This window comes from Lontra canadensis, unplaced genomic scaffold (genome assembly GCF_010015895.1).
Source record: "Lontra canadensis isolate GAN:19392208 unplaced genomic scaffold, GSC_riverotter_1.0 scaffold37, whole genome shotgun sequence".
NCBI classification, from domain to species: Eukaryota; Metazoa; Chordata; class Mammalia; order Carnivora; family Mustelidae; genus Lontra; species Lontra canadensis.
The window spans coordinates 14,931,200-14,958,818 of NW_022631031.1; the positions used below are offsets into that span (position 1 = coordinate 14,931,200).

At 38.3% G+C, this 27,619-nt stretch overlaps 1 protein-coding gene across 2 annotated transcripts in view; it reads right to left on the reverse strand.

Moving 5' to 3' along the window:
* Positions 1–16,776: 16,776 nt before the first annotated feature.
* Positions 16,777–27,619, reverse strand: part of LY96 (lymphocyte antigen 96) — a 33,682-nt gene continuing 22,839 nt past the window's right edge. Inside the window, exons 3-6 of one of the 2 annotated variants that reach the window (XR_004384013.1) lie at positions 27,441–27,569; positions 25,812–25,868; positions 18,282–18,334; positions 16,876–16,905 (exon numbers count right to left, since the gene is read on the reverse strand). Coding sequence is in view for 1 of the 2 variants with exons in the window: in XM_032869177.1 (XP_032725068.1) it covers positions 16,807–16,905; positions 18,282–18,334; positions 27,441–27,569 (281 nt within the window). In the remaining variant the exon portion in view is untranslated. Of the gene's footprint in view, positions 16,906–18,281; positions 18,335–25,811; positions 25,869–27,440; positions 27,570–27,619 lie in introns of both variants that reach the window. The other variant, XM_032869177.1, reaches the window with a different exon arrangement.

Sequence of the window (27,619 nt, forward strand, 5' to 3'; positions counted from 1 at the left end):
CAACCAGTGACAACCAACATGAGCAAATTCCAGTCATCCTCAAGTGGAAAAAGGTTGCTAACAATGGCAGTGCCCCACTGCTGCCACATACCTTCTTCCTAGCCACACTCATTAAGTATCTCATTTCATTTTTTTGTGTCTAAGCTTGCCTCCTACCTCTCCAAAGCCCTGCATAAAATCCTCCTGAACTCTGACAGCCAGAATCCAACACTGACACAATTGTGGTATACGAGATGTGGTCATTAGCTTCATTGACAATCACCTCCTTGGCAGTCATTCCATTCAGCATCCCTCCCCAACTCACCACCTCATATCACCCTCCCCTCATGTCAACGGTAACTCTGAGTTCCCCTATAGTCTTTTTTTGTTAGTGATCCTAATGGGCCACTATAAATATTCACTGGCACACCTACTGTGTGCCAGACATTAGGGACTGATGAATGAGACTATTTTGATTTCTGCAATAACCTTTCCAATCAGCCATTTCCTCTTTAAAAGGAAATAAGCCAAAAGATCTCCAGATCCTAAAGGTTCAATACTGTTAAGGACTGCAAAAGACTAGAACCTAGACTTTCTCTACAACTAAATTTTTGCCTCTGCAAGATTCTAGCACTCACTCATTCCTAATGTAACCTCCTACCTAAGTGCTACACTCCTGTTGGAATATATCAGTGCTCTTGTGTAAAGGAACAGAATTTTGAGGGCACTTGGATGACTCAGTCAGTTATGTGTCAGCTTTCAGCTCAGGTCATGATCCCAGGGTCCTGGGATTGAGCCTTCCTTTTCAGCAAGGAGCCTGCTTCCCCCTCTTTTTACCCCTCCCCCCGCTCATGCTCTATCTCTCCCTCTCAAATAAATAAATAAAATCTTTAAAAATATATATATTTTTTAGTGAGCCCACATTTCAAATTCTGTTAGTGTGACTAAAGAGGTGTAATGTCCGTGCTTTTTTATTTTTTTAAGTTAATTCTTGGGGATGCCTGGGTGATTCAGTTTGTTAAGCGCCATACTTTTGATTTCAGTTCAGGTCATGATCTCAGGATTGTGAGAGGGAACCCTACATCAGGCTCCATACTGAGCATAAAGCCTGCTTAAGATTCTCTCTCTCCTTCTCCCTCTGCCCCTCCCCCCAGCCCCCTGCTCCTGCCCAGGCACTCCCTTTCTCTCTCTAAAAAAAAAATAATAATAATAAAAGATAAATTAATTTTTTAATTTTTATTTTTAGACAATTTTAAGTAAATATTTAAATAAGTTCAGATTTTAAATAGTTTTCAAAGTTACAGAAATTTGCAAGAATAATAAGTCTCATATACCTAGGTTAACCAATTTTTAACATTTACCACCTTTGCTTTATAACTACGCTTGCATATATGTATATATATATTTATACAAAATATGTACTTTTCTTTCTTCTAAGCCATTCAAGAGTAGATCGCATATACCATGCCCCTTTAACCCTTATAAATAAGGATATGCTCTTACATAAATACAGTATAGTTATTAAATTTAGAAAATTTAATAAGGAATTTGAATTAAATCTTTAGAGCACTTTTCAATCTCATTAATGGTCCTAATAACTTTTTTATAAGCAATTTTTGTTTAGGCCAGGATCACTTATTTCATTTAGCTGCTGTGTCTCAGCCTTTCTTTGCTTTTCATGACACAGGTATTTTTGAAGAACACAAGCCAGTTGTTTGGTATAATGATCTTCATTTCTGTTTCTTTAATGCATCCTCCTGATAAGTTTGGTGCATTTTGGCCGCAGTGCTACCTAAATGGCATTGCATCCTTTTCAAGGATGAAAGGTGATGTCCCTTTACACTTCATTGGTGATATTAATTGTGATCACTTGGTTAAGGTGTTGTCCAACTTCTCTATTGGATAGTTACTGGTTTTCCTGTTGTAATTACTCATTTCTTTTCAAATTTTCCCTTCTTAGATTTAGTATCTAGTTATGATTCTTGTTTAAGTAAAATTTGACTATTATGGTTTTAAAGGGGTGGTATTGTAACTCAATTGTTCTACTAACTCCATTATTAATTGGCATATAAGAAAGAACCCTCTGAAATCTCCACCAAAAATTTGTCAGAACTGGTTCAACAAAGTCCCAGGATAGAAAATCAATGTACAGATATGGTGAGTGCTGTGAAGTGTGTAAGTCTGATGATTCAGAAACCTGCACCCCTGGGGCAAATAATACATTATATGTTAATAAAAATAATTAATAAAAAATAAATTAAATAAATAAATAAAAGAAAATCAATGTATAAGGTATGCCAATAATGAAGCAGCAGAAAGAGAAATCAAGGAATCAATCCCATTTACAATTGCACCAAAAACCATTAGCTACCTAGAAATAAACCTAACCAAAGAAGTAAAAGATCTGTATGCTAAAAACTATAGAACACTTATGAAAGAAATTGAAGATGAGACAAAGAAATAGAAAAACATTCTATCCTCATGGATCAGAAGAACAAATATTATTAAAATGCCTATAGTACCCAAAGCAATCTACACATTCAATCCAACCCCAATCAAAATAACACCAGCATTTTTCACAGAACTAAAACAAACAATCCTAAAATTTGTACGGAACCAGAAAAGACCCTGAATAGTCAAAGCATCTTAAAAAAGAAAAACAAAGTGGGAGGGAACCAAGCTGTATTATAAAGCTATATTCAGCTATATTCAGAGACACCTGGGTGGTTCAGTTGGTTAAGCATCTGTCTTTGGCTCTGGTCATGATCCCAGGGTCCTGGGATGGAGCCCCACATTGGGCTCCTGGCTCAGCAGGGAGCCTGCTTCTCCCTCTCCCTCTACTGCCACTTCTTCTGCTTGTGCTCTCTCTCTCTCTGTCCAATAAATAAATAATTTTTTTAAAAGCTGTAATCATCAAGACAGTATGGTACTGGCACAAAAACAGACACATAAATCAATAGAACAAAATAAAGAATCCAGAAATGGACCCATAACAATGTGGTCAACTAATCTTCAATGAAACAGGAAAGAATATCCAATGGAAAAAAGTCTGGACAGCAACATGCAGAAGAATGAAACTGGACCGCTTTCTTAGAACATACACAAAAACAAATTCAAAATGGATGAAAGACCTAAATGTAAGACAAGAAACCATCAAAAACTCTTGAGGATAAAGCAGGCAGCAACCTCTTTGACCTCAGCCATAGCAACTTCTCACTAGGCACATCTCCAGAGGAAAGAGAAACAAAAGTAAAAATGAACTATTGGGGTCTCATCAAGATAAAAAGCATCTGCACAGCAAAGGAAAGAACCAATAGAAATGGAGAAGGCAATACCACTTCATACCTTTTAGAATGGCTAATATTAACAACTCAGGAAACAACAGATGTTGGTGAGGAGGCAAAGAAAGGGGAATGTTTCGACACTGTTGGTGGAGAGGCAAACTGGTGAAGCCACTTTAGAAAACAGTATGGAGGGTCCTCAAAAAGTTAAAAATAGAGTTACTCTACATCCCAGCAATTGCACTACTAAGTATTATCCAAAGAATACAAAAATGCTAATTTGAAGGGGCACATGCACCCAATGTTGATAGCAGCATTATCAACAATATCCAAATTATGTAAAACACCCAAATGTCCATCAATTGAAGAGTAGATAAAGAATATGTAGTATGTATGTATGTATATATATATATATATCAGCCATCAAAAAAATGAAATCTTGCCATTTACAACAATGTGGATGGAACCAGAGTGAATTATGCTAAGTGAAATAAACCAGTCAGAGAAAGAAAAATACCATATGATTTCACTCATGTGTGGAATTTAAGAAACAAAACAGTTGAACACAGGGGAATTGAAGGGTGGCTCAGTTGATAAGCATCTGCCTTCAGCTCAGGTTGTGATCCCAGGGTCCTGGGATCAAGCCCTGCATCCGGCTCCCTGCTCAGCATTAAAGCCCGCTTCTCCCTCTCCCACTCCCCCTGCTTGTATTCCCTTTGTCACTGTCTCTCTCTCTCTCTCTGTCAAATAAATAAATAAAATCTTTAAACAAACAAAATACTAGTTCATTGATACAGAAAACATATTGGTTGTTGTCAGAGGCTGGGGGTTGGGGAGAGAGGAGAAATGGGTGAAAGTTGTAAAAAACAAAAAAGTACCAATTCCTATTATTGTGGAATTTTATTTTATGTATTTAATTTTTCTGGGGTGTCATTGTACCTAGTGCCCTCAAATAAAAAGAGTTAGTAAAAATATTAGAAATTGTAAGTTTAACTAATACCAATTCTAGCAAATCTCAGAAAGTTCTCCTTCCCACTTCTCATCCCCACTTCCCATATTTGTATCTCCTTTCTTATATAATGGGAACCCTAAATCCCAAAAAAATCAATATATTTTTCCTCTGGTCAATCCTACAATACACATAAAGTAGCTTTAGAATTGCTATTCCCACACTACTATGAGAAAAAAAAAACTACTATGAAGAAGTCAGAATTTGTTCACACTCCTCTTTTCCTTTAGGCAGTAGATATAGTCACATTATTATATAGTCGAAAGTTACTTGAATTAGTTTTTTCCCCCTTCAATGTTAACATTATGTTCATTTAAAAATATCGTTGGGTTTAAGTGTTTCTATTTAATTCCATTTTTGTAATTTTTTGATCTATGTTGATTTATTTTATTTAAAAATATTTAGGGGGCGCCTGGGTGGGTTAGTGGGTTAAATAAAGCCTTTGCCTTTGGCTCAGGTCATGATCCCAGTGTCCTGGAATCAAGCCTCGCATTGGACTCTCTACTTGCTGGGGAGCCTGCTTCCTCCTCTCTCTCTCTCTCTCTGCCTGCCTCTCTGCCTACTTGTGATCTCTCTCTGTCAAATAAATTAATAAAATCTTTAAAAAAAATTTAGAACATTAATACAATGACATCAACCTTATATAAAAATGAATGGTCAGAGAATTTTTATTCCTACCTCCACAGTTTCCATGTCTCCTCTATATTAACACTCTGTATAGGCTACTAAGTACATTAAATTTTGGTTTATGAACATATATGCATTTTTTTTCTCCTTCTCTCTTATACAAAGGTAGCACACTACACATATACTTTCGCAACCCCCCTTTATCATTTACCATATTCTGGAAATCACTCCCTACCAGTTCATAGACATCATCCTACCTAGAACTTGATTGTATATATGTGATGAAAGTCAGTCTTCTATGTTTGGCCATTAAGGTACTTACCAATATTTTGCAATTGTAAGTAATGGTGCAGTGAATCACCTTGGGTGTTTATTTTTGTATTGTTAGAGGCATATGTTCCTGGTGAATTTCTAGAAGTAGAGTGCTGGGCTTGTTAGATATTGCCAAATTCCCCTTTGCAGGCGTGGTATCATTTTCCTTCCCAGCAGCAATATTTCCTCATAGCCTTGCCAAAAGAATGTATCATCAAGCTTACAACTCTTTGCTAGTTTGAAAGAAGAGAAATTGAATTTCATAGTAGTTTTAAATTGAATTTTTCTTATGAGTGAGGTTGAACATCTTTTTATTTGTTTAGAGGCTATTTTATATAAATAATATATAAATTGATTCCCTTCATAAAAACTCGAAGCACTAGGGATAAGTTCTTTTTAACCATCACCCACAATCTGGTCCCCTTTCCCCATACCCAGGGATAACTACTGTGATCAATTTGGTGTGTATCCTTCCAGTTCTTCTCTAAGGTCTTTGTATATGAAAATACATCCCTGTAGAAAGTATACTGTATACTTTGATGTGTTTTGACTTTTGACTTTTATTTTTTTCAGTGTATCATAGTATACATGTCTATCTATGGCTTAACATTTGTTTTTTCTTTTATTTTTGTAAAAGTAAAACACTTTAATGCCTCAATGTTTTAAATTACAGTGTACTAAATAAATATTAGTTTTAATATTTTTCCATTTCCCCATACTTATTATCAATAGAGTTTTTAATGTTCCAATTAAAAAAATTTTATTGTAGCAAAACTCACATAAAATTTATCATTTTAACCATTTTTAAGAGTAAACTTGGGGCGCCTTGGGAGGCTCAGTCGTTAAGCGCCTACTTCCTGCTTGGGCTTGGGCTCGACTCAGGGGTCGAGTTACGCTTCAGGCTCCCTGGTCATCGAGAGGCCTGCTTCTCCCTCTCCCATTCCCCCTGCTTGGGTTCCCTCTCTCACTATGTCTCTCTCTGTCAAATAAATAAATAAAAATCTTTAAAAAAAAAAAAAAAAAAGAGTAAAGTTAAGTATATTTACACTGTTATGAAACAGATCTCCAGAACTTTCATTTTACAACTCTGAAACTCTATGCATTAAGCAATTCTCGTTTTCCCCAATCGGGCTCCTGGTAACCACCATTCTACTTTCTGTTTCTTGACTACTTTAGATACCTCATATAGTAGAATCATACAGTATTTGTCTTTTTGTAACCAGCTTATTTCACATAACATGTCCTCAAGTTTCATCAATGTAGTATTTGGAAGAATTCCTTTCATTTTTGAGGCTGAATAATAAGCCGCTGTATGTATATATCACATTTTGTTTATCCATTCGTCTGTTGATGGACATTTGGATTGCTTTCACCTATTGACTATTCTGAATAATGCCGCTATAAATATGGTATGCAAACGTCTCTTCGAAACCTTGCTTTCAGTTCTTTTGGATAAATATCCAGAAGTAGGATTACTAGATTATATGGTAGTTTTACTAAAAACTTTTTAAGGAAACTCCTGTTTTCCATAACAGCTGCACCATTTTACAATCCCCCAAACAGTGCACAAGGGTTCCAATTTCTCCTCATCCACAAATAGCACTTGTTTTTTTGATAGTAGCCATTCTAATGGGAAAGAGATATCTCATGATGTTTTTGATTTGCATTTCCCTAATGATTAGTGATGTTGAGAATCTTTTCATATGCTTATTGACCATTTATATATCGTCATTGGAGAAATGTCTATTCAAATACTTCACCCATTTTTTTAAGGTTTTATTTATTTATTTGATAGAGAATGCAAGAGAACACAAGCAGGGGGAGCAGCAGAGGGAGAGGGAAGAGCAGGCTCCCCGCTGAGCAGGGAGCCCCAAGCGATGGCGGGCTCCATCCCAGGACCTTGCGATCTGAACCCGAGCCTAAGGCAGACCGTAACTGACTGAGCCACCCAGCCACCCTTCCTTTGCCCATTTTTTAATTGGATTATTGGTTGTTTTTGTTATTGAGATGTAGAAGTTCTTTATATATTCCAGATGTTAACCTTTTACCTGATAAGTGATTTATAAATAATTTCTGCCATTCCTTAGGTTGCTTTTTCACTCTGTGCATTGTATCCTTTAATGGAAGAAAGTTTTTAAGTTTGATATAGTTTCATTTGTCTATTTTTGCTTTTGTTGCCTCCATTTTTTGACGTCATTCCAAATAAATCATTCCCAAGTTCATTCTCACGAAGCTTTTCCTATATATATATTTTTTTTTTTAGGAGCTTTATAGTTTTAGAAGCTACTAGAAGCTTTATAGCTTTATAGTTTTAGATCTTACATTTAAGTCTTTAATATATTTTGAGTTAATATATTTTGAATAATATAAAGTAACTATCTGATTTAATTCTTTTGCATGTGGACATCCAATTTTCCCAGCACTATTTGTTAAAAATACTGTTCTTTCCCCTTTGAGTGGTCTTGTACACTTGTTGCAGATCATTTGACCATATACACAAAGATTTATTCCTAGATTCTCTATCTTATTCCATTGTTTTATTTGTTTCTCTTTATGCCAACACCTCACAGCTTTGATTACTGTAGCTTTGTATTATATTTTGAAATCAGGAACTGTGAGTTTTCCAATTTTGTTCTTTCTCAAAATTGTTTTGGTAATTCAAGGTCCCTTGAGATGCCATTTTAATTTTAGGATGCATTTTGCAACTTGCAGCTTAACTTTTTAACTCAGCAATATTGCTTAATTTATCCGTATTAATACAAATACATCTATATTTACCTCATTCTTTTAAACCACTGTATAATGTGTATTAACAGTACGACAATTTCCTGTGACCTTTATCCAAAATGATTATCACTTACATTGTTTCCAATTTTCACTGATCTTGCCTGGGATTGCTTAAATGTTCCATTAACTTTAAGTCAATGGGCTTAAGCGGTTAATAATGAAAGCAGTCTTTTTAATGTTATTTTAGCTGAATATAAAAATCAATACATACGCACTGTAAAAAAGTCAATGCAGAAAAATGCAAGGACTAAATCTAAAACACTTATAATCCTACCAAAATGATAGGCAACATATACGGATTCGGGGGATTTATAGTACAGAAATTAAATCCTAGATCCTCCACTAACTGTGTGACCCTGGGAAAGTGACTTAATTTCACTAACCCCAGTTTTCTCACATATAAAATGAAGACAATAATGTCTACCTTTTGGAGTTTTTGTGAGAATTAAATGAAGTAATACTTAGGAAGATGTGGGACATCTGGGTGGCTCAGTCGGTTAAGCCTCTGCCTTCAGCTTACGTCATCATCCCAAAGTTCTGGGATGCCCCACATCAGGCTCCTTGCTCAGTGGGGAGTCTGCCTCACTCTCTCCCTACCCCTGCCCCCACTCACGTTCTCTCTCATTCTCTAATAAATGAAAGCTTTTAAAAAATACTTAGGATCACTCATAGCACTATATTCTATATCTATGCTACAGATTCTATAGGGAAATGGGTAACTAAATTATAGTATAGCCAAACAATAAAAAATTTATATAGCTATTAAAAATTATGAGGTAGATCTATATGTACTCACTTGGAAATATTTCTCAGATTTAAATTAAAAAGTAAAAAAGGTAACTTCATATTTTAAAATGTGCATGTGCTGGGGCGCCTGGGTGGCTCAGTGGGTTAAAGCCTCTGTCTTCAGCTCAGGTCATGATCAAACTCTCTGCTCAGCAGGGAGCCTGCTTCCTTCTCTCTCTCTCTGCCTGCTTCTCTGCCTACTTGTGATCTCTGTCTGTCAAATAAATAAATAAAATCTTTAAAAAATAAAATAAAATGTTCATGAGCATCTGCCTATCCATGTGCATAAAAATAACATGTATAGAATGACATACATATGAAACAAAAGTCTGAACAGTCACATACCAAAGTCTTAAAAGGAAGCAGGGCAGAAAAAGAAATGAAAATGATTTCATTTGCTTTTTACACATAATCATTGTGTGAGATCATTAAAATGAAATGCATTGTTTTGTAATTAAGAGGCTAGCAAAGATTTTTTTTAGTCTAAAAAGAAATTCTTCTTTTTTTTTTTTAAGATTTTATTTACTTATTTGACAGACAGAGATCACAAGTAGGTAGAGAGGCAGGCAGGGGGTGCGGGGAAGCAGGGTCCCTGAGCAGAGAGCCTGATGCGGGGCTCAATCCCAGGACCCCAAGACTATGGCCCAAGCCGAAGGCAGAGGCTCAACTTGCTGAGCCACCCAAGCACCCCAGTCTAAAGAGAAATTCTATTTTTGAGAGGAAAAATAACTAAATTACAGAACTACACTACAGAACCTTCCACCTGTTGTTTTATTTTTCAAACTTAACACCTTATGAAGAACAATTTCTAATTAAAAATAGCAAAAGTGGGGTACCTGGATGGCTCAGTCAGTTAAGCAACTGCCTTCAGCACAGGTCATGATTCCAGGGTCCTGGGATCGAGCCCTGCATCAGGCTCCTTGCTCAGGGAGGAGCCTGCTTCTCTCTCTCGCCCCTACTCATGTTCTCTCTCACTATCTCTGTCTCTCTCAAATAAATAAATAAATAAAATCTTTAAAAATAAATAAAAATAAAAATAACAAAAGCAAATAGGTCACCTAAAACTTTCCTTCTATGTTTTTCTTGAAATCATATCAGGAAGGGTTTCCATCAGTGCAGTTCTGCAGGAGGACTCGCGAGATCAGTCTGAACCTTCTGGCCTCAAAGGATGGTTCTGGGATAAAATAAACATCTTCTAGATCTCCCCTGGCTTTTATTAATCTAGGGCTCCTAGCTCATTCGAAAATTTTCCACACCAGCTTTCTTTACACCAAACAGCAATCCATATAAATCTTTTAGCCTCAGCTACCCAGGGTCATACAGCTAAACCATTATAACCATGGTCTTTTCTTATTTCCTAAAGGAAATCAACAGTGAGGGAAAAGGCTCTTTCCATAAACTGTGGGGGTTTCCATTATATGCTTATGATGGTACCATAAAGTAATCAAAATATAGATTTGCAATTTTCAGGATATCCTTGAGTTATATTTGTAGATCAAGGAGAACTTTCTAAAAACATATTTACTATATTAATTTCTATAAACATATTTGGCAAGAGATGAGAACCAAGAACAAATAATGTAATCTTAAAATAGCTTCAGAAAGCTAGCATAATGTGATAGCCATTTACTTCATGCCTCTACAAATGAAATTTACTCTTCCTGCGCAATGTGGAAATCCTTAGGAAAAATTCTCATAAAGCTCAGGTGAGGAATTCACTGAACAGCAAAACCAATTGTTTGAGGGGTGAGGGCAGGCAAAGAGATTGATGGGAGAAATACGAGATCATAAAAAAGCTCAGGCACAAGGAAAAGTCCAGCTCCATAAACTTTTTTTTTCCTTAATACTGGGACATTATGGGATGAGTTGATACTAGGATGAACTAAGCCAGTTAGAATATTATAATTTAAAGTAAAGTAAAGAAATTCAATGTGCAATTATGTTGAAAAATCCTAAAATGACTCTAAGAGAAAGAATATAAATAACATCTAAGCAATAGTTTTACAAGTCATTAACTCTTTATGAACATGGAAAGATCAGTAATAAATAAGAACAAAAAGAGTTGAATCTTATAATTTCATAAAATTATCTCTTAAGTGGTGTTATTAATGGAAAGGTGCTATCTGGGTCACAGATACAATGAAGATCCATTTTGGACCATTCAGACCAAGGCCAGATTAAAGGTTCCTGGGTCTTCAAGGTATCATATCAGTCCCAGATGAGAGAGAAATAAGCTTCTACTTTATTTAATTCCCTGCTATATAGGGTCTTTGTCCCGTGAGCCAAATTTGTATTGACAAATATTGACGAAGTCTGATTGAAATAAAAAAAAAATTGAGGTTTTTGTTTGTTTGGTTGGTTGGTTTGGTTTGATTTTGTGTTTTGTTTTGTTTTGTAATCTACTAAATGAAAGATAATACCCCCAGAATGTGGTGATCTCATCAAGACATTACAATCCAGTCAGGTGGCCTTCTGCTTGGATGTTTCTCTCCAAAGTCTTCTCCCACCCTGCAAGAAATGCTTGTAAGTGTGCTGTGAGATGAAATCAGGATCGATCCCAGCACTCAAAAATCATGCTTTCCCCTGGTAAACGTCTTGAAAGTAGAATTAAAATCTCATTTCTTACTCTGAAAAAAATTTAAACTTAAATACAGCTAATGAGAAATAGCTCATTTATATGCATATATATGATAATGTGCAATAGTACATTATATGTATAATATGTATATTACTTATATAGAGCCTGAAGCAAGGTAGAAGTGCTAATGCTTTATTGAGTGCTATAATCCCAGGACATAGAACAGTAAACAAAGCAAAGCCCCTGCTCTCAGAGAATACATTTTAATGAGGGAATTAGAAAATAAACAAATATATATATATAAAAATATATATGAGAAAGGGACATATATATATATATATTAGAGAAAGTGATATATATATATATATATTAGAGAAAGTGACATAAAGTAATAATACTATTTTACATAGACTGTCAAGGAAGGACTTTCTGAAGAGGTTATATTTGAGCAGAAACTTTAATGAAAAAAGGAATAAATAATGTAAATATATGGAAGATATACCTTCTATGCTCAAGGAAGGATGACTCAAGAATCTGAGATAAGAATGTATTAAACAGGGTGGCTCAGTCAGTTAAGCTTCTGCCTTTGGCTCAAGTCATGATCTCAGGGTCCTGGGATTGAGCCCTGTATCAGCGGGGAGTCTGCTTCTCCTTCTCCCTCTGCCTCTGCCCCCAATTCATGCTGTCAAATAAATAAATAAAATCTTAAAAAAAAAAAAAGAATGTGCTAAACATATTGATGAAAGAGAAAGGAGGTCATGTGGTTGGAACCAAGTGAAAGATGCCAAGAGAAATAGCTCATGGAATTGAAAGGTTCTTCTGGGACTAGATTGTCCAGATTGAGGGATTTCATTCTAAGGATGATTTCTCAGGCCAGTGGAGGGTTTGGGGAATGAGAAATAAAAGTAGAAGAGTAGACGTCAACTAGAGAGCAACTATGGTGGTCCAGGAAAAGAGGGTGGTTTAATTAATTCCAGACTCATCCGCCAACTCCCAACCTTAATATCACGGCTTCTAGGGGGCGTTTTCTGATCCCATAGATGAGATTCAATTCTCTTTTTGTCTCTTGCCTCACCACTCCATACTTAACCTCCAATAGTTACCCCCATCATATTTTCCAATAACTACTTGTTTTGTTTTATTTTCCTACTAGATCAAAAACTCTGTAAAGGAAAGAACTATTGTTGTTTGTTTTGTTCACCCCTGTATCCTCAAGGCCTAGCACAGTGCCTGGAAAATAGTAGGCATTAAATAGATACTGAAGAAATCAATTCACGGGGCAAACTTATAATATTAACAAAAATCAGAGAATGTAGTAACCAAACACTCAGGACCACATTATGACTTTCATGGGCCCCATCTGCATAAAATTAGATATTTATAAATATACGCACTGTGCCTACTGTGCCTAATAGATAAATTGGGCCCACAAACATCAGCAACAGAGGAGTTAAAAACAATGGAAAAAGTCAGAGGGGAATAGAGGGAGGGCCAGAATCAGAAATTAGCCCGACTTCTGAGATGTGGTAGACAGTGTAACTGTGAATCAACTACAGTGTTTTTATCTGCAAGTAACAGAGTCCTGATTCCAATTCACTAAACCAGTAACAGGAAAGCTCTGATGTATGGCAAGGTCTGGGCTTAGTTGATTCAGTGACTCAATAGTGTCTGCAAAGTTTCAGGTTCTTTCTAATTCACCATGGCATCAGATTCATCCCAAATCCATTTCACCTTATGGTCATCAGAAGACTATCAGCAGATATGGAGGCAACATCCCTCTTTGTTTACATCCAGTGAGACAGACAAGAAATTTCAGTCTTCACTGTAGTCTGATTAAGCCAACACTAGTCATGCATCCAGTCTGGACGAGTAACAATGCCCTAGGGAATACCTCACACTGGCTGATAGAGCAAGTCAGGATCCTTTCCTAGAGCTAGGGATGTGGCATACACCAGAACAAAATCAGGAAGTAGGAAATAGGAAACCCCTCAAGATTTCAAGAGATGTGGAATGGGTTATCAGATATCAAGTACATAAAAACCATTTACATTAGGCATATAAAGTGTTTACAACAAGTAGTAAAAAGTATCTGCATCAAGTAAATAAAAAGGTCAAGAAACCATTTAATCTAAGGGAAGATCTTAAAGGAGATTTGTGGGGCACCTGGGTGGCTCAGTTGGTTGAGCAGCTGCCTTCAGCTTGGGTCATGATCCCAGAGTCCCAGGATCAAGTCCCGCATCAGGCTCCCAGCTCCATGGGGAGTCTGCTTCTCCCTCTGACCTTCTCCCCTCTTGTGATCTCTCTCACTGTCACTCTCTCAAATAAATAAAATCTTTTTTTTTTTTTTAAAGATATTTGTGGAGGATGCTTTTGGAGAAAGCTGGGCTGTGAGCTGCCTCCCCAAGCCCCTCTCCTTAAAGGGTGAAATGGAGCTGTCCTCCTACTTCAAAGCTTAGTGAGGGGGCATTCCACAGGCCTAAAGGAGCTTAATATATGACCTCTACATTTGGGTGGCCCACAGTTGGAAATGATGCTTACAAAATTTAGAAGGCTCTTTATTGGTAACAATATCAAATCACAAATGACCTCCACTCATGAAACTTCAAGGCTCAGTCTTCATCTTATTTAACATATCAGCAGAACAAAACAGTTGAAACAGTTTCTTCATCTGGCTTCTCATAGACCAACATCCCAGGTTTTCTGCCTACCTTCATGGTCCCTCCTTTTTCCCTAGCTCCTCCTCACCCCCAACCACTCGCTGACAGAGCACTGTCAGGCTCCGACCTCGAACCTCTCATTTTTTTCTGCCTACGCTTATTCTCCCTATATGTTAACAACTTCCAAATGTTCACCTCCAAACCAGAACTCCCTTCAGACTCCTATATCCACTGCCTTTTCAAAGTCTCCACTTGGATATTTAATAGGTATCTGAACATGTGCAAATACAAGTTCCTGATTTTTCCCTATAAACCTACTGCTGCTTGACTTTCCCATCTTATGCAATGGCAACTCCACCCTTCCATGTGTTCAAGTGAAAAAGTTGGAATCATCCCTGACACCTCTCTCTGTCTCGTATTCTACATGCAACCTATCTGCAAAAGTATTTTTGCCATTGTCTCTGCTTTCAAAGTATATCCAGAACACATTACTTCTCACCATTTCATCCACCATCTTTTACCTGGATTACTTCAAATGCCTCCCAACTTTCTCCGTTCTTTTCTACCTCTATTACCACAAGATGATCCCTTGTTTTTTGCCATGCGTGAAGAGTTGGCTACCAAAACATTTTTAAATGCGAGCTGGTGTCATTGTCCTACATAGAACCTTCCATTTCATTCAAAGCAAAAGCCAAAGTCCTAATAATGGCCTACCATATTCTTCTGCACATGCCTACTTAACCCCCAAAGCAAACATATACCTCCATGACCACATCTCCCCTCACTTTCTTCATTTGAACAGCAACATGTTCCTCAAATATGCCAGATACACTCTGGCTCCGGGGCCTTGACAAGAGCTCTTCTCTCAAACTCCAATCCTTTAATCCCAGCAAGCCACATGGCTTATTCCCTCAACCCTTTCAAATATCATCTTCTTAGTGAAGCTGTTTCTGACCACCTCATTTAAAACTGTAATCCTCACCACCTCCCCATGACCCTGCCCCCCCTTCCCTGTTTTATTGTTCTTCACAGTACACACCTTGTTTGCTTCTATAGTACTCCATCATTTACTTATTTGTCAGTCTCATCCCATAAAAATATAAGCTCCATGAGGACAGGGATTTTTTTGGGGGGGTCTGGGTCGTGAAATGCTGTATCCCCAGCATCTAGAACTGGGCCTGACATATGACAGGTGCTCAGTAACTATCAGTCAAATGATTGTATGAATATTTTGTTTTCTGTAGTTACAGATTGTGAATATTTTACAAGAACAAAATATTCATTTATCCATTGGACAAATATGGACTCAGAACAAACCCAAACCCAGGCACTATGCTAGATGCTGAGTCAAGAGTGGTGAGCATAGGGGTGCCTGGGTGGCTCAGTGGGTTAAAGCCTCTGCCTTCAGCTCAGGTCATGATCTCAGGGTCCTGGGATCAATCCCCACATCGGGCTCTCTGCTCAGCAGGGAGCCTGCTTCCTCCCTCTCTCTCTGCCTACCTGTCATCTCTGTGTGTCAAATAAATAAATAAAATATTTAAAAAAAAAAAAAAAGAGTGGTGAGCATAACTGGGCTGACTACATTACCTGGGCTCATGGAGCTTAGTCTAGTGATAGATGATTGAAATAATGACAAAATGAGTGTTAAGTACTGGAAGAAGGGGACACAAGTCTACAAAAGCATATCAAAAAGAAAGCTTGCCCTGCCTAGACCAGATAAAGGGGGGTAGAGCAAAAAGTACCTGTAACTAAGCTCCACGTTCTACGATTTCTCTAAGATTTTGCTCAGGACTACCTCTGTTGAGCATCAAAATTGTTAAGAGTTGCACTCTGTACTACCTACTGATGATTCCCTGAGGAAGTAGCCCCTGAGCCAAGAAAGATCCATACCCATTACAGAGGTGAAGGGGTTGGGCAGGGCAGAGTGGAGGAGTGGAATAGAGTCAGAGGAAACTGTGACAGAAGATTCTAGAGGGGAAGGACTTTAGCACATTCTGAAACACAGAAAGCAAGGGGAGGGTGGTGAGAGAAGAGGTTGGAGAGGGAAAGCATAGCCAAGATGGCAGGTTCTCCAAAAGATTCTAACTTTATCCTAAAAGGAATCAGAAGACACAGGAAGGACCTTGTTTGGTTTCACTTCATTTTGTTCCACTGGCATTGTTGTGATGTAACTGGACAGGTATTATGAAAGTATTTGGGGAACTGTCTTTGTGGGGAATACTTGATCAGAGGCAGCTGGCCAGGCACAAGAAGATCAGTCAAGAGGCAGCAGAGTAGTCCAGGAGAGCAATCCGGGTAACTTGCCCCAGAGTAGAGAAGCAGGAAATGGGAAGAAATCAACCAGTTCAAGAGATTTCATTGCCTGTTTTTTATGGACTGAATCTTGTCCCTCCAAAATTCATATGCTTAAGCCCTCACCCCTAACCCCTCAGAAGATGGCTGGATTTTTGTAGGTAGTACCTTTAAAGAGGTAGCTGGGTAAAATGAGATCCTTAGGGTGGGCTCTAAGCCATTGTGACTGGTGTCCTTATAACAAGAGATTAGGACACACACACACAGAGGAAACTATGTGAAGACACTGGGAAGGTGGCCATCTACAAGCCAAAGGGAGAGGCCCTAGGAGGAACCAACGCTGTCCACGCTTTTATCTATCCTCCAGAACTGTGAGAAAACAAATTTCTAATTATTTAGGCCACCCTAAATTTGTTATGGCAGACACTAATACACTATGAAAAAAAGATTTAAGTGAAGACTAAGACCTCTGAAAAATAAAAATACACTTTATTTATTCTAATTGAAATCAGGGTGGTGTATGATGGTAAAATTCAAACAAAAGAGCACTTCTTCGGGATCTCCAGAGATGGCTTCAGCAACACATTTATATCGTCCCTAAAACAAGGAGTAAGAAATACAAGCAAATAAAATGTTAGATGCTTCTATTTTGTAAGACTTTTATAAGAACTTTGTCTTAGTAGGAGGAAGCCATTTAAATGAAATTGGTTATCATTATCTTGGGTTTTTTTATTTTTTTTTAAGATTTTATTTATTTATTTGACAGACAGAGATTACAAGCAGGCAGAGAGGCAGGCAGAGAGAGAGAGAGGAGAAAGCAGGCTCCCTGCTGAGCAGAGAGCCCAATGTGGGGCTCGATCCCAAGAGTCTGAGATCATGACCTGAGCCGAAGGCAGAGGCTTTAACCCACTGAGCCACCCAGGCACCCCATTATCTTGGTTTTCTAATGAGATGAAATTTTGTATGCCTTTGAATTTGGCGAGCATAAACCTATTTATTTCCCAATTACAAGAGGATTTTTTTAAACAATTTTTTTAAACTACCCTATGAGATTTTCAAACATTCAATATCCTTTAGAACAAAATAGGAAAATAATACACGCTCTTGAAATTTACTTTAAAATAGTCATCCAGCAGCACCTGGGTGGCTCAGTTTGTTAAGCATCTGCCTTCGACTCAGATCATGATCCCAGGGTCCTGGGATCAAGCCCCACATTGGGCTCTTTGCTCAGAGGGAAGTCAGCTTCTCCCTCTCCCTTGGCCCCTGCTTGTGTTCTCTTTCTCTTTCTCTTTCAAATACATAAATAAAATCTTTTTTAAATTTTTTTAATAAAATAAAATAGTCACCCAAAGTGAAACATGTGCAAAATTTCATTGCCAGGTATCTAATACAAATATCTAAAATTACATTATTACTATTCATGGAGGCAGTTATTGAGTCAGACAAGGGGTCACGGCAGTGCTCTCACCCAAAGATCATTTGCCATATTAATAATGAGCATTCGGGGGCGCCTGGGTGGCTCAGTGGGTTAAAGCCTCTGCCTTCGGCTCAGGTCATGGTCTCAGGGTCCTGGGATCGAGCCCCGCATCGGGTTCTCTTTGCTCAGCAGGGAGCCTGCTTCCCCCTCTCTCTCTTCCTGACTCTCTACTTGTGATCTCTCACTGTCAAATAAATAAATAAATAATCTTTAAAAAAAAATAAATAATGAGCATTCGTATTACTTTTAGCCATATATGTTAGAAGAAAAACACGAAGTGAAAAAGAGCTTCCTTTTGTGTTACTTTTCCACATTTCCATATTCTACAGAAAGAAGAACCAGCAAAATACCCAAAACTAAAATGAAAAACAGTCTTAAAACACTTAATATTGAATAGCTATTTTTGAAGTTGTGAATGTCTTGTTTCAAATTTCTAACACATTTGTTACTGCAAAAGGTTCTTAAGAAAGTACAAATGACCCTTGAGCAAAAATACCTTAGAAAATCGTAGTCCTCTGAAGGAGAAGGATACTGCTGTATTCACAGTCTCTACAAACAAAACACAAAATACAAAAAGTTATACTGGTCATCATTAGGTGATTTTTTTTAAAAAGATTTTATTTATTTATTTGATAGATTGAGATCACAAGTAGGCAGAGGCAAGCAGAGAGAGAGAGAGAGAGAGAGAGGAGGAAGCAGGCTCCCTGCCAAGCAGAGAGCCCGATGCGGGACTCGATCCCAGGACCCTGGGATCATGACCTGAGCCGAAGGCAGAGGCTTAACCCACTGAGCCACCCAGGTGCCCCGATTTTTTTTTTTTAATGGAGTATGGAATTTACCTTTTTACCCTGCTGCTGGCAGAAGCAGTCCCAAGCTAATTGTAGAAGTAAAGAATTTTATATCCTGGCTGATTCTCTGATGGCTATGGTCCTCTGCCACTCCAAGCATCTCTCAGTATGAGCCCTTATTTCATCCCTCAGGGGATGCAAAATTTTTAGGCCTACTAGTCTCAATAGTGAATGAATGAACAAGCCAGTGCTCATAGGCTTCATCCCAAATTTCATATGTGCGTATTTAATACTGTTGCTCCTTCAGCAGAGTATAATAGACCTTCCTAAAAGTGGAGGAGAGAGTTGGGAGGCAGCCAGGATACCAAATTTCCTTCTAATCCCACCACTGAGAAGCCTAAGTAGTACTGTTGAAATGCACGGCCATGGGCCTGGGCCTGCAAAAGCTGTGGAAGACAATCAGAAGTGCAGGAAAAACCATCAACCTAATCAGATACACCAAAGGAATGAACTTGCGGGATAAGGACAGAAAAGTAGAAATGTTTTGAATCTCTAACAAAAGCAATAGTGGCCAAAAATCTCTTTTAAAATAATATGAATAGTCAAATGCAAACTATAACGGTGATTATTCTCCTAATTAGCTAAAGACAATCCTTGATAGCAAATGAATGGATTAAGTCTGCATATATATACTTCTATTTTCATAAAAAAGCACCTATTAGTTTCTGGGTATATCCTTATTAGGTGTATTAATACACTGAGATCTTAGTTCTTGAGCTTAGTAAAGTCATCATGTCTTCATGATATTATGATTTTTCATTCAAGGCCAATCAAATGCAAATTTAATAGTTCAACAAGTATTTACTGAGAGCTATATTACCAGGGACTGAGGAGACACGGGCTAGTACACACTGTTCCTTCCTTCAAATAGTTAACGTCTATTGGGGACATAGGCATGCAAAGAAACCATTCCAAATACAATGCAATGGAAAGATGTAGGATAAAAGCAGTATATAGCATTTTTGGTAAGAGTGACGGTTCTGGATCTGAACCTCAGCTCCTCTACTTACTTGCAGTGTGGCCTTGGGCAAGTCACTTAACTTCTCTGTGCTTCGGTAAAATGGCAATGGATAATAACACCTATCTCAGAGGAGTAACATGAAGGCTATGTGAGCTAAGATATGCACGTGCTCTGAATAATGCCTGGAACGTAGCACTCATTAAATATAATTAATGTTTCGGGCGTCTGGTGGCTCAGTTGGTTAGCCAGCTGCCTTCAGCTCAGGTCATGATCTCAGGGTTCTGCAATCAGTCCCTGCTCAGTGGGGAGTCTACTTCTCCCTCTGCCCCTCCCCCAGGCTTGTGTGCTCTCTCTCTCTCTCTCTCTCTCTCAAATAAGTAAATAAAACCTTTACATTAAAATGTTATTTATTAGAACATTAAATATTATTCCTTCTCCTTTCTAGACCTACTTCCCATGGTGTCTTATAAAAAATAATGATGTCATTATCATCGATATCATAATTATTGTCATTCACAAGATGCCATGGGAAGGGAACCTAGAAAAGAGAGGGAAGTGAGTTGAGTTGTCATGAAGGATGGGAAGGAAGGAAAAGAAGGACGTTCCAGGTGGCAGGAAAAAGGGGAGAAAAGGCAGGAAAGCGAAGATCAGTATGACTAATGCATACACCTGTTAGTGGGTCAGCATCCTTAATGCAAAGAAGAAGTAAACATAACATGCTAAGGTTCCACATTTGAGAAAAGGAAGGCAATGAACGAACATCCGAGGGTGTGAAATGGTCAGATTGTGTTTAGAAAGATGGATCTCATGGATCTAAATCCCATATTTAGAAATATGGATCTCCATATTACGAATGGACTTAAGGGGACACTACGAGTCGGGCAGACCACTTAGAGGCCAGGAGGCCATGACAGTGGTGAGAAGAGAGGTAAATGCCTTCTGTGCCCACCAACTCAGGTGCCCTCCCGCATAGACAGATCCGGTCCATCTCATTAGCCTGCTGCTTTCCTTAGGAGGACTTCTCATAAAGTGAATCTTGTTTCATTTTTATGATATTTCAGGATGTAGCTATGACCTTGTTTGCTAGTTTATAAGCTCCACGAGGACAGGATCTTTGCTTTGGTCACTTCTGAATCTCTGGCTCCCAGTACGTGGTCCCTGAGTCCCTGGCTCAGCTATATAATTTACAAAGCCCAGTGCAAAATGAAAATGGGGGCCCCTTGATCAAAAAGCAGGACAGACATCTTGTTAAAGGTAGGGAAATTAAAGCTTTTTCCTTTCTTCCACAGTCTCTCCCTAGACTTGCCATCATATTTTTTTTAAAGATTTTATTTATTTATTCAACAGAGAGAGAGAGAGAGAGATCACAAGCAGGCAAAGAGGCAGACAGAGGGAGAGGGGGAAGCAGGCTCCCCGCTGAGCAGAGAGCCCAATGTGGGGCTCAATCCCAGGACCCCTAGATCACGACCAGAGCCAAAGGCAGAGGCTCAACCCTCTGAGCCACCCAGGTGCCCCTGCCATCATATTTTTTATTTGCTACTTAATATCATTTAAAGTCAAACAAAATTTTAAATTGCCATTCACCTTTACATTGTGCGATGACAGCTTTAAACACAAATATCAGAGCTTTTAACTCTGAGGCAGAACCACTGAAATAACACAATTTGTATTTAGTGGCTCACCCCCAGAATGTACCTCAAGCTGACCAGAGAAAACCAACACCTGCTTGGCTCAGGAAATTTGAAAGAAGAGAAGGTACCCCCAGTCATGAAATGATCCAAGGAAATGTTCTCTTGGCACAGAGTGAAAGGTGCCATGGGGCTGCCCAAGTGGGGTGACCATGGCCACACCCCACTTCAGACACTGCAGGGCATCTGACCCTCCCTGCGTCCAGACTCCCACCAGGTGGAAGGGATCAATGGCTGTAACTGGGGAGCAGGGTACCAAGCAGGGTCGAGGGTACCAGCAGAGGATTGGGCAGCAGGAAGACAAGAACCAATCTAGGGAATTGCATGCATGCCCCAATGTCCCATCAGACTTCACTTACAGAATACATACTCAAAGATAAAATTATTAAGAATCTCAAGACTATGATCACAGAATATTAAACTCTAAATGTGAAGCCTTTTCTAAACACGAAGCCCTGGTTGTGAAGATAATCCTGAAAACTTTGTATGAGAGAGAAAAGAAAGGAGATGGATGAGACTTGAGGATTTGAGAAAGAAATGAAGAGTAACTCCAAGATTTCTATCTGGGGAGACTGCCCAAATGTTTACCAGGTCAGGAGGGAAGAAGGGGTATTACTAGCCTCTTCTGTAGGGTAATCTTTTTCCATTGTTTTGTCTCTCTAAGAAAGCTCATATGTTGCTCACATATCCCATTCTATTCTATGGGAACTTAGCTCAACACTTTTGCCCACATTCAAGAAGCCAGGAGAGAACCAAAGCTGGGCCCGAGGAAAAGAAGATAGAGCCCTTCCCTGCTTAGGCGCCTCTCTACTTCCCATGCAGCTCACCTATGGTCCAGCACAATGTTCCTAGCAACTACGCAGAATGGGAGGACCCAAGTCTCAGATGGTGTTATGGGTTGAATTTGTCTTTCAAAAAGATGTTGAAGTCCTAACCCCCGGTGTCTGTGAACATGGCCTTATTTGGGAATAACACCTTTGCAAGATGGTGAAGATGAGGTCATTAAGGTGGGCCCTAATCTCATATGACTGTGTCCTTATAAAAAGGGGAAATTTAGACACACACACAGACATGCATAGAGAAGACTGTGAAGAGACACAGGAAGAAGATGGCATCTACAAGGCAAGAATCACCTGGGACCTTTAGAAGCTAGGAGAGAGGCCCAGAATAGATCCTTCCCTCACCCCATCAGAGGGAGCACAGCCTTGTCAATACTTGGATGTTGGACTTCTAGCTTCCGGACTGTCAGACAATAAATATCTGCTGTTCTAAGCCAGCCAGTTTGTGGTACTTTGTTACAGAAATGCTACCAAGATTCTGGAAACAGGGCTAACAGATAAATTAAGTTTAAGATTCCTTTATGGGATATGTGGGTGGCTCAGTAGGTTAAGCGTCCACCTTCAGCTCAGGTCATGATCTCAGGGTCCTGGGATCAAGTCCCATATCAGGCTCCTTGCTCAATGAGGAGCCTGCTTCTCCCCCTGCCTGCTGCTCCCCCTGCTTGTGCTCTCTCTCGCTCTCTCTGACAAATAAATAAAATCATTTTTTTTTAAAGATGCCTTTGGAATATCCATTTATTTATTTTCAAATGTGGTTTTTTAAAAAGATTTTTATTTATTTATTTATGAGAGAGAAAGAGATTACGAGCTGGGGTTAGAGGCAGAGGAGAGGGACAAGGAGACTCCCTGCTGAGCAAGGAGCTTAACCTGGGGCTGGATCCCAGGACCCTGAGATCATGACCTGAGCCGAAGGCAGACACTTTACCCACTGAGGCACCCAGGTGTCCTTTAAATGTGTTTTTAAAAGAAACAAAGATGTGTGTGTTTATGTACGTATGTGGAAGAAGTGGTAATATTATGGGTAATTTTTATTTTATTTTTGCTTGCCTAGATTTTCTAAATATCATACCCTAAAAATATACGACTTTTGTAACAAATACAAAAAAGAAAATTATTTTAAAAATAGATATGTATGGTACTTACTAATTTGATTCCTAAATTTTCAAGGGTCTCTTGATGGCATCAGTACTTCTTAAATCAGAATGCCCTGAGCTCTGAGCCCATATACTCAGCTACCAGATGGACATGTTTATTTGAGTGTTCCAAAATTACCTTGAGCTCAATGTGCCCAAGCCAGAACCCATTGCTTTCTCTTTAAAAATCTGCCCCTTCTTCTGCACCTATCATTTCAGATAATGGTACTTCTGCTAATCCAGTCACTGGTCCTCTACCAGCCCTTGATTTTCCCTAATCTTTGCCTGCCACATCAAATCAATCAGCATATCCTGCCAATTCTGTCTCCAAATATGCCCTCTCTCTTCTCCTCCCCTCTGCTCTCAGGCTGCCATCTTTGTTCATCCCTCAGGGTCTCTTACACGGCCTCCTGGCTGCTCTTCCTTCTATCCCAGTTTCCTGCCTCAGCCAACCCCCGCCTGCTTCCATATGGACACCAGTTATCTGCAAAACTGATTATCTTGGTGGGTCATCAGTACCCAGTGATGACAAGATGCAGGCCAATATTTTGTGCATGACTTACATGCTTGCTCCTGCCCCCTTTCCTAGGCTCTTCTCCAGCAAATTCTGCTCTAGCTACAAAAAACAAAAAACAATAACAATAAAAAAAAAAAAAAACCCTACTCTCCAAATAAACCGTATTCTTTCATGGCTAGATGTGTTTGCATATGCTGTTTCCTCTCCAAGGAATGTCCTTCCTCCTCTTCTCTGATGTTCCTAGATTCAAGACTTTAGTAACAGTCTCTGAAAACTTATCTAATTTCTGTCACAGCAAATTGATAACTATATAGTTAAAACTAGGAGCATATAATTCTATTGGCATTTATGACATTTCATTATAATTTTTGTTCCCATGACTGTCTTTCCCAGAACAGAGGGACTCTCTGATGAGGAAGACCCTATCATTGAACTTTGGATCACCAGAGCCTAAACCATGACTTGCTCAAATTAGGTTCAACAAATGTTTGTGGAAGGAACTGAGGAAGGAAGGAAAAGCCAGCAGACTGGGTTTAGTCTGACACATCTTAGATATCAAGAAAGTGAAACTTTAAAAATTCAGATAAGACGTCAACATAATCCCACAGAGATTATGTGGGATTTTGAAAGTTTTTTTAAAAACAGTGATCTTCCAAGAGGGTTTTTTTGTTTTGTTTTGTTTTGTTTTTTCAAATAGAAAGCATGGTACAGTGGAAGAGTGGGCTTTAAGAGTCATGATGCTACTCTGTCACTAGTTCTCCAAATGGCCAAAGACACATTACTGAGTCACCCCAGGAATCAGTCTCCCCACTTGTAAAAATGACAGGACTGTAAAACCAGGAACAAAAGGACTCCCATTACCCACATGAGTATTATTTGAGAACCATACTTCTTGAATTCTTATTCTGAACACTGTACTAATCTTTTTTATATGCATTTTCTAATTATATCCTTAAGATCATGTACAATAGATTTCACTGTCCCCATTTTACAGATGAGGAAAATGAGGCAGATAGAGGTTAAATAACATACCCAAGGCCACATTGTTGGTAGGAGGAAATGCTGGGACAGACTCAGGTCTTCCCAACTCTGAGCTCAGACTTAGAAGCAATGCCAGCTCCATTATTTGCACATGGTTTGGGGGTGGCAGGCAAGTCAGAGCTGTGGAGAGATGGTTGGCTAGGAGACATATCTCAAAGTTTCACTTGCATAGCAAAAAAACTGATGTACTTAGAAACAATTTGTTTAATGACTGCTAGAAAATGTATAATCAAATTGATACAAATGTTGAAGCCAGTATAAGCCTGATATGCATTTTTATACTACTCTCCTTCCATTAATTCTCAGACCTTATTTTCCATTTTTTTATCCCATCTATATCTAATTTATGCTATGTTGCTATATTTAATGTATACATGTTAACTACCTAAAATCTTCTTTTTTTTTTTTTTTTTAAGAGAGAGAGAGAGAACTGGGCAGGGGGATTTAGAAGGGGAGAGAGAGAGCGAGAATCCCAAGCAGACTCCCCAGTGAGCAGGGAGCCTAATGCAGGACCCAATCTCACAACCCTGAGATCATGACTTGAGCCGAAATCAAGAGTCAGACACTTAACCAACTGAGCCAGCCAGATGCCCCTACCTAAAACCTTTTTTTTAAAAAAAAAGAGGGCACAGGGTGTCTGGGTAGCTCAGTGGGTTAAAGCCTCTGCCTTCAGCTCAGGTCATGATCCCAGGGTCCTGGGATCGAGCCCCTCATCGGGCTCTCTGCTCAGCAGGGAGCCTGTTTCCTCCTCTCTCTCTCTGCCTGCCTCTCTGCCTACTTGTGATCTCTGTCAAATAAATAAATAAAATCTTTAAAAAAAAGAGAGAGAGAGGGCACAGGTTAATGGTAACAATTGTATAGGAAAATATTTAACTACAATAGTAATTTTTAAATGTTAATAAAACAATTTTTTTAACCTAATAGTTTTTTTAAAACTTCTTTTTTTTTAGATGATAGTGTCCACTGTTAAGAAGACAGAGATTAAACTACTGTACTTACACATTGGTGATGATATAATGTATAAATTGATACATTCCTTTAGAAAAGTAATTTGGCCTATGTAGACAAAACCACAAACATAGTCAACCCAATTAAGCTCAAATATTTCCCTGGGAGTTATATGTAATTCCTTGCAAACATATTCAAATATGAAATATGAGAAAAATTGTACAGAAATATACTTATTACAGTATTATTTATAATAATAAAACTATCATAAGGAAAGTGATGTCCAACAGGAGAATGGTTAAATAAACCAGAGCACACCCACTAAGGAAAATGTTTCATTGTGTAATGTTTATATCTTGGTTTTTGAACCACATGGATCATCTAGTCAAAAAATTTATACAATAATTTTTAACAGAAAGTTATTGGGACACCTGGCTGCCTTAGTTAGTAGAGCATGTGACTCTTGATCTTGGGGTTTTAAGTTCAAGCCCCATGTTAGGTGTAGAGATTACTTAAAAATAAAATCTTTTAAAAAAAAAAAGAAAAAAATATTATAGTGTAGTATACTTTTAAGTATATAAGCAATGCAATGCACAAAATTGAAAAATTGGAAGGAAATACTCCAAAATGTTTTTAGAAATATGATTCTGTGATATTTTTATTGTTTATACTTTGCAATTTTTGGTAATGTGATGGTATAATATTTATAAACATTTAAACTACTTAAAATAATAGTTTAAAAATTATTTTTTTAAAGATTTTATTTATTTATTTGACAGACAGAGATCACAAGTAGGCAGAGAGGCAGGCAGAGAGAGAGAGAGGAGGAAGCAGGCTCCCCGCTGAGCAGAGAGCCCGATGCGGGACTCGATCCCAGGACCCTGAGATCATGACCTGAGCTGAAGGCAGAGGCTTAACCCACTGAGCCACCCAAGCACCCCTAGTTTAAAAATTATTAAGGAAAAATTCATGAGTTTGCAATAAGTAGCCTTTAAGGTCCTAAGCTCTGAAATTTTGTGATTCTGTGAATAACATCAGGGTGGAAAAAATTGGGGGAAGACATTGGAGAAAACAAAGAAAAATCTAATGATGTGTTCTTTTTTTTTAAAAGATTTTATTTATTCATTTGACAGAGATCACAAGAAGGCAGAGAAGCAGACAGAGAGGGAAGCAGGCTCCCCATGGAGCAGAGAGCCCGATGTGAGGCTTGATCCCAGGACCCCGGGATCATGACCCGAGCTGAAGGCAGAGGCTTTAACCCACTGAGCCACCCAAGTGCCCTTGAGGTGTTCTTTTTTAGCAAATTTTTAAATTCCTTTTTTTTTTCTTTCCCCTCTGATTCCATCAATCCTGTTCCCTTGGCTGTGGTTCAGTGAGTTTCTATAAAAAATAATAACTGTAATGTTTAGAAAAAGGGATCCATAACCAATGGTAAATGTACAATATTAATCTGAACAAGGTAAAAATTTTAATATACCTTCAAACACACTTTAAATAAGTACCATCTTCATAATAATTCAATGACATAATTGTTAAAGTTGTTTAAGCTGCTAAAAGTAAAAACTTTGGATGAAAAAATTATTAGAAAAGCAATTGCACATTTTCAGTGCATTTAATATTCAGAACATTCTCATAAACTATTCTGTTCTATTCTGAAAATAATACGAATTCAATGTTTACCTCCCTTCAGAGCTCTGCAGAACGAATAAAGATCATCAGATCCTCTGCAAACAACTTCTTTGCGCATTGGAAAATCCATGGAGTTGAAAGATAAATAGATATTGAAATATAGTTTTTTAATATCTCTTCCTTAAAAAGAAAAAAAAATCCCATTAGTCTTCCAAATAATAGGTTCTTTC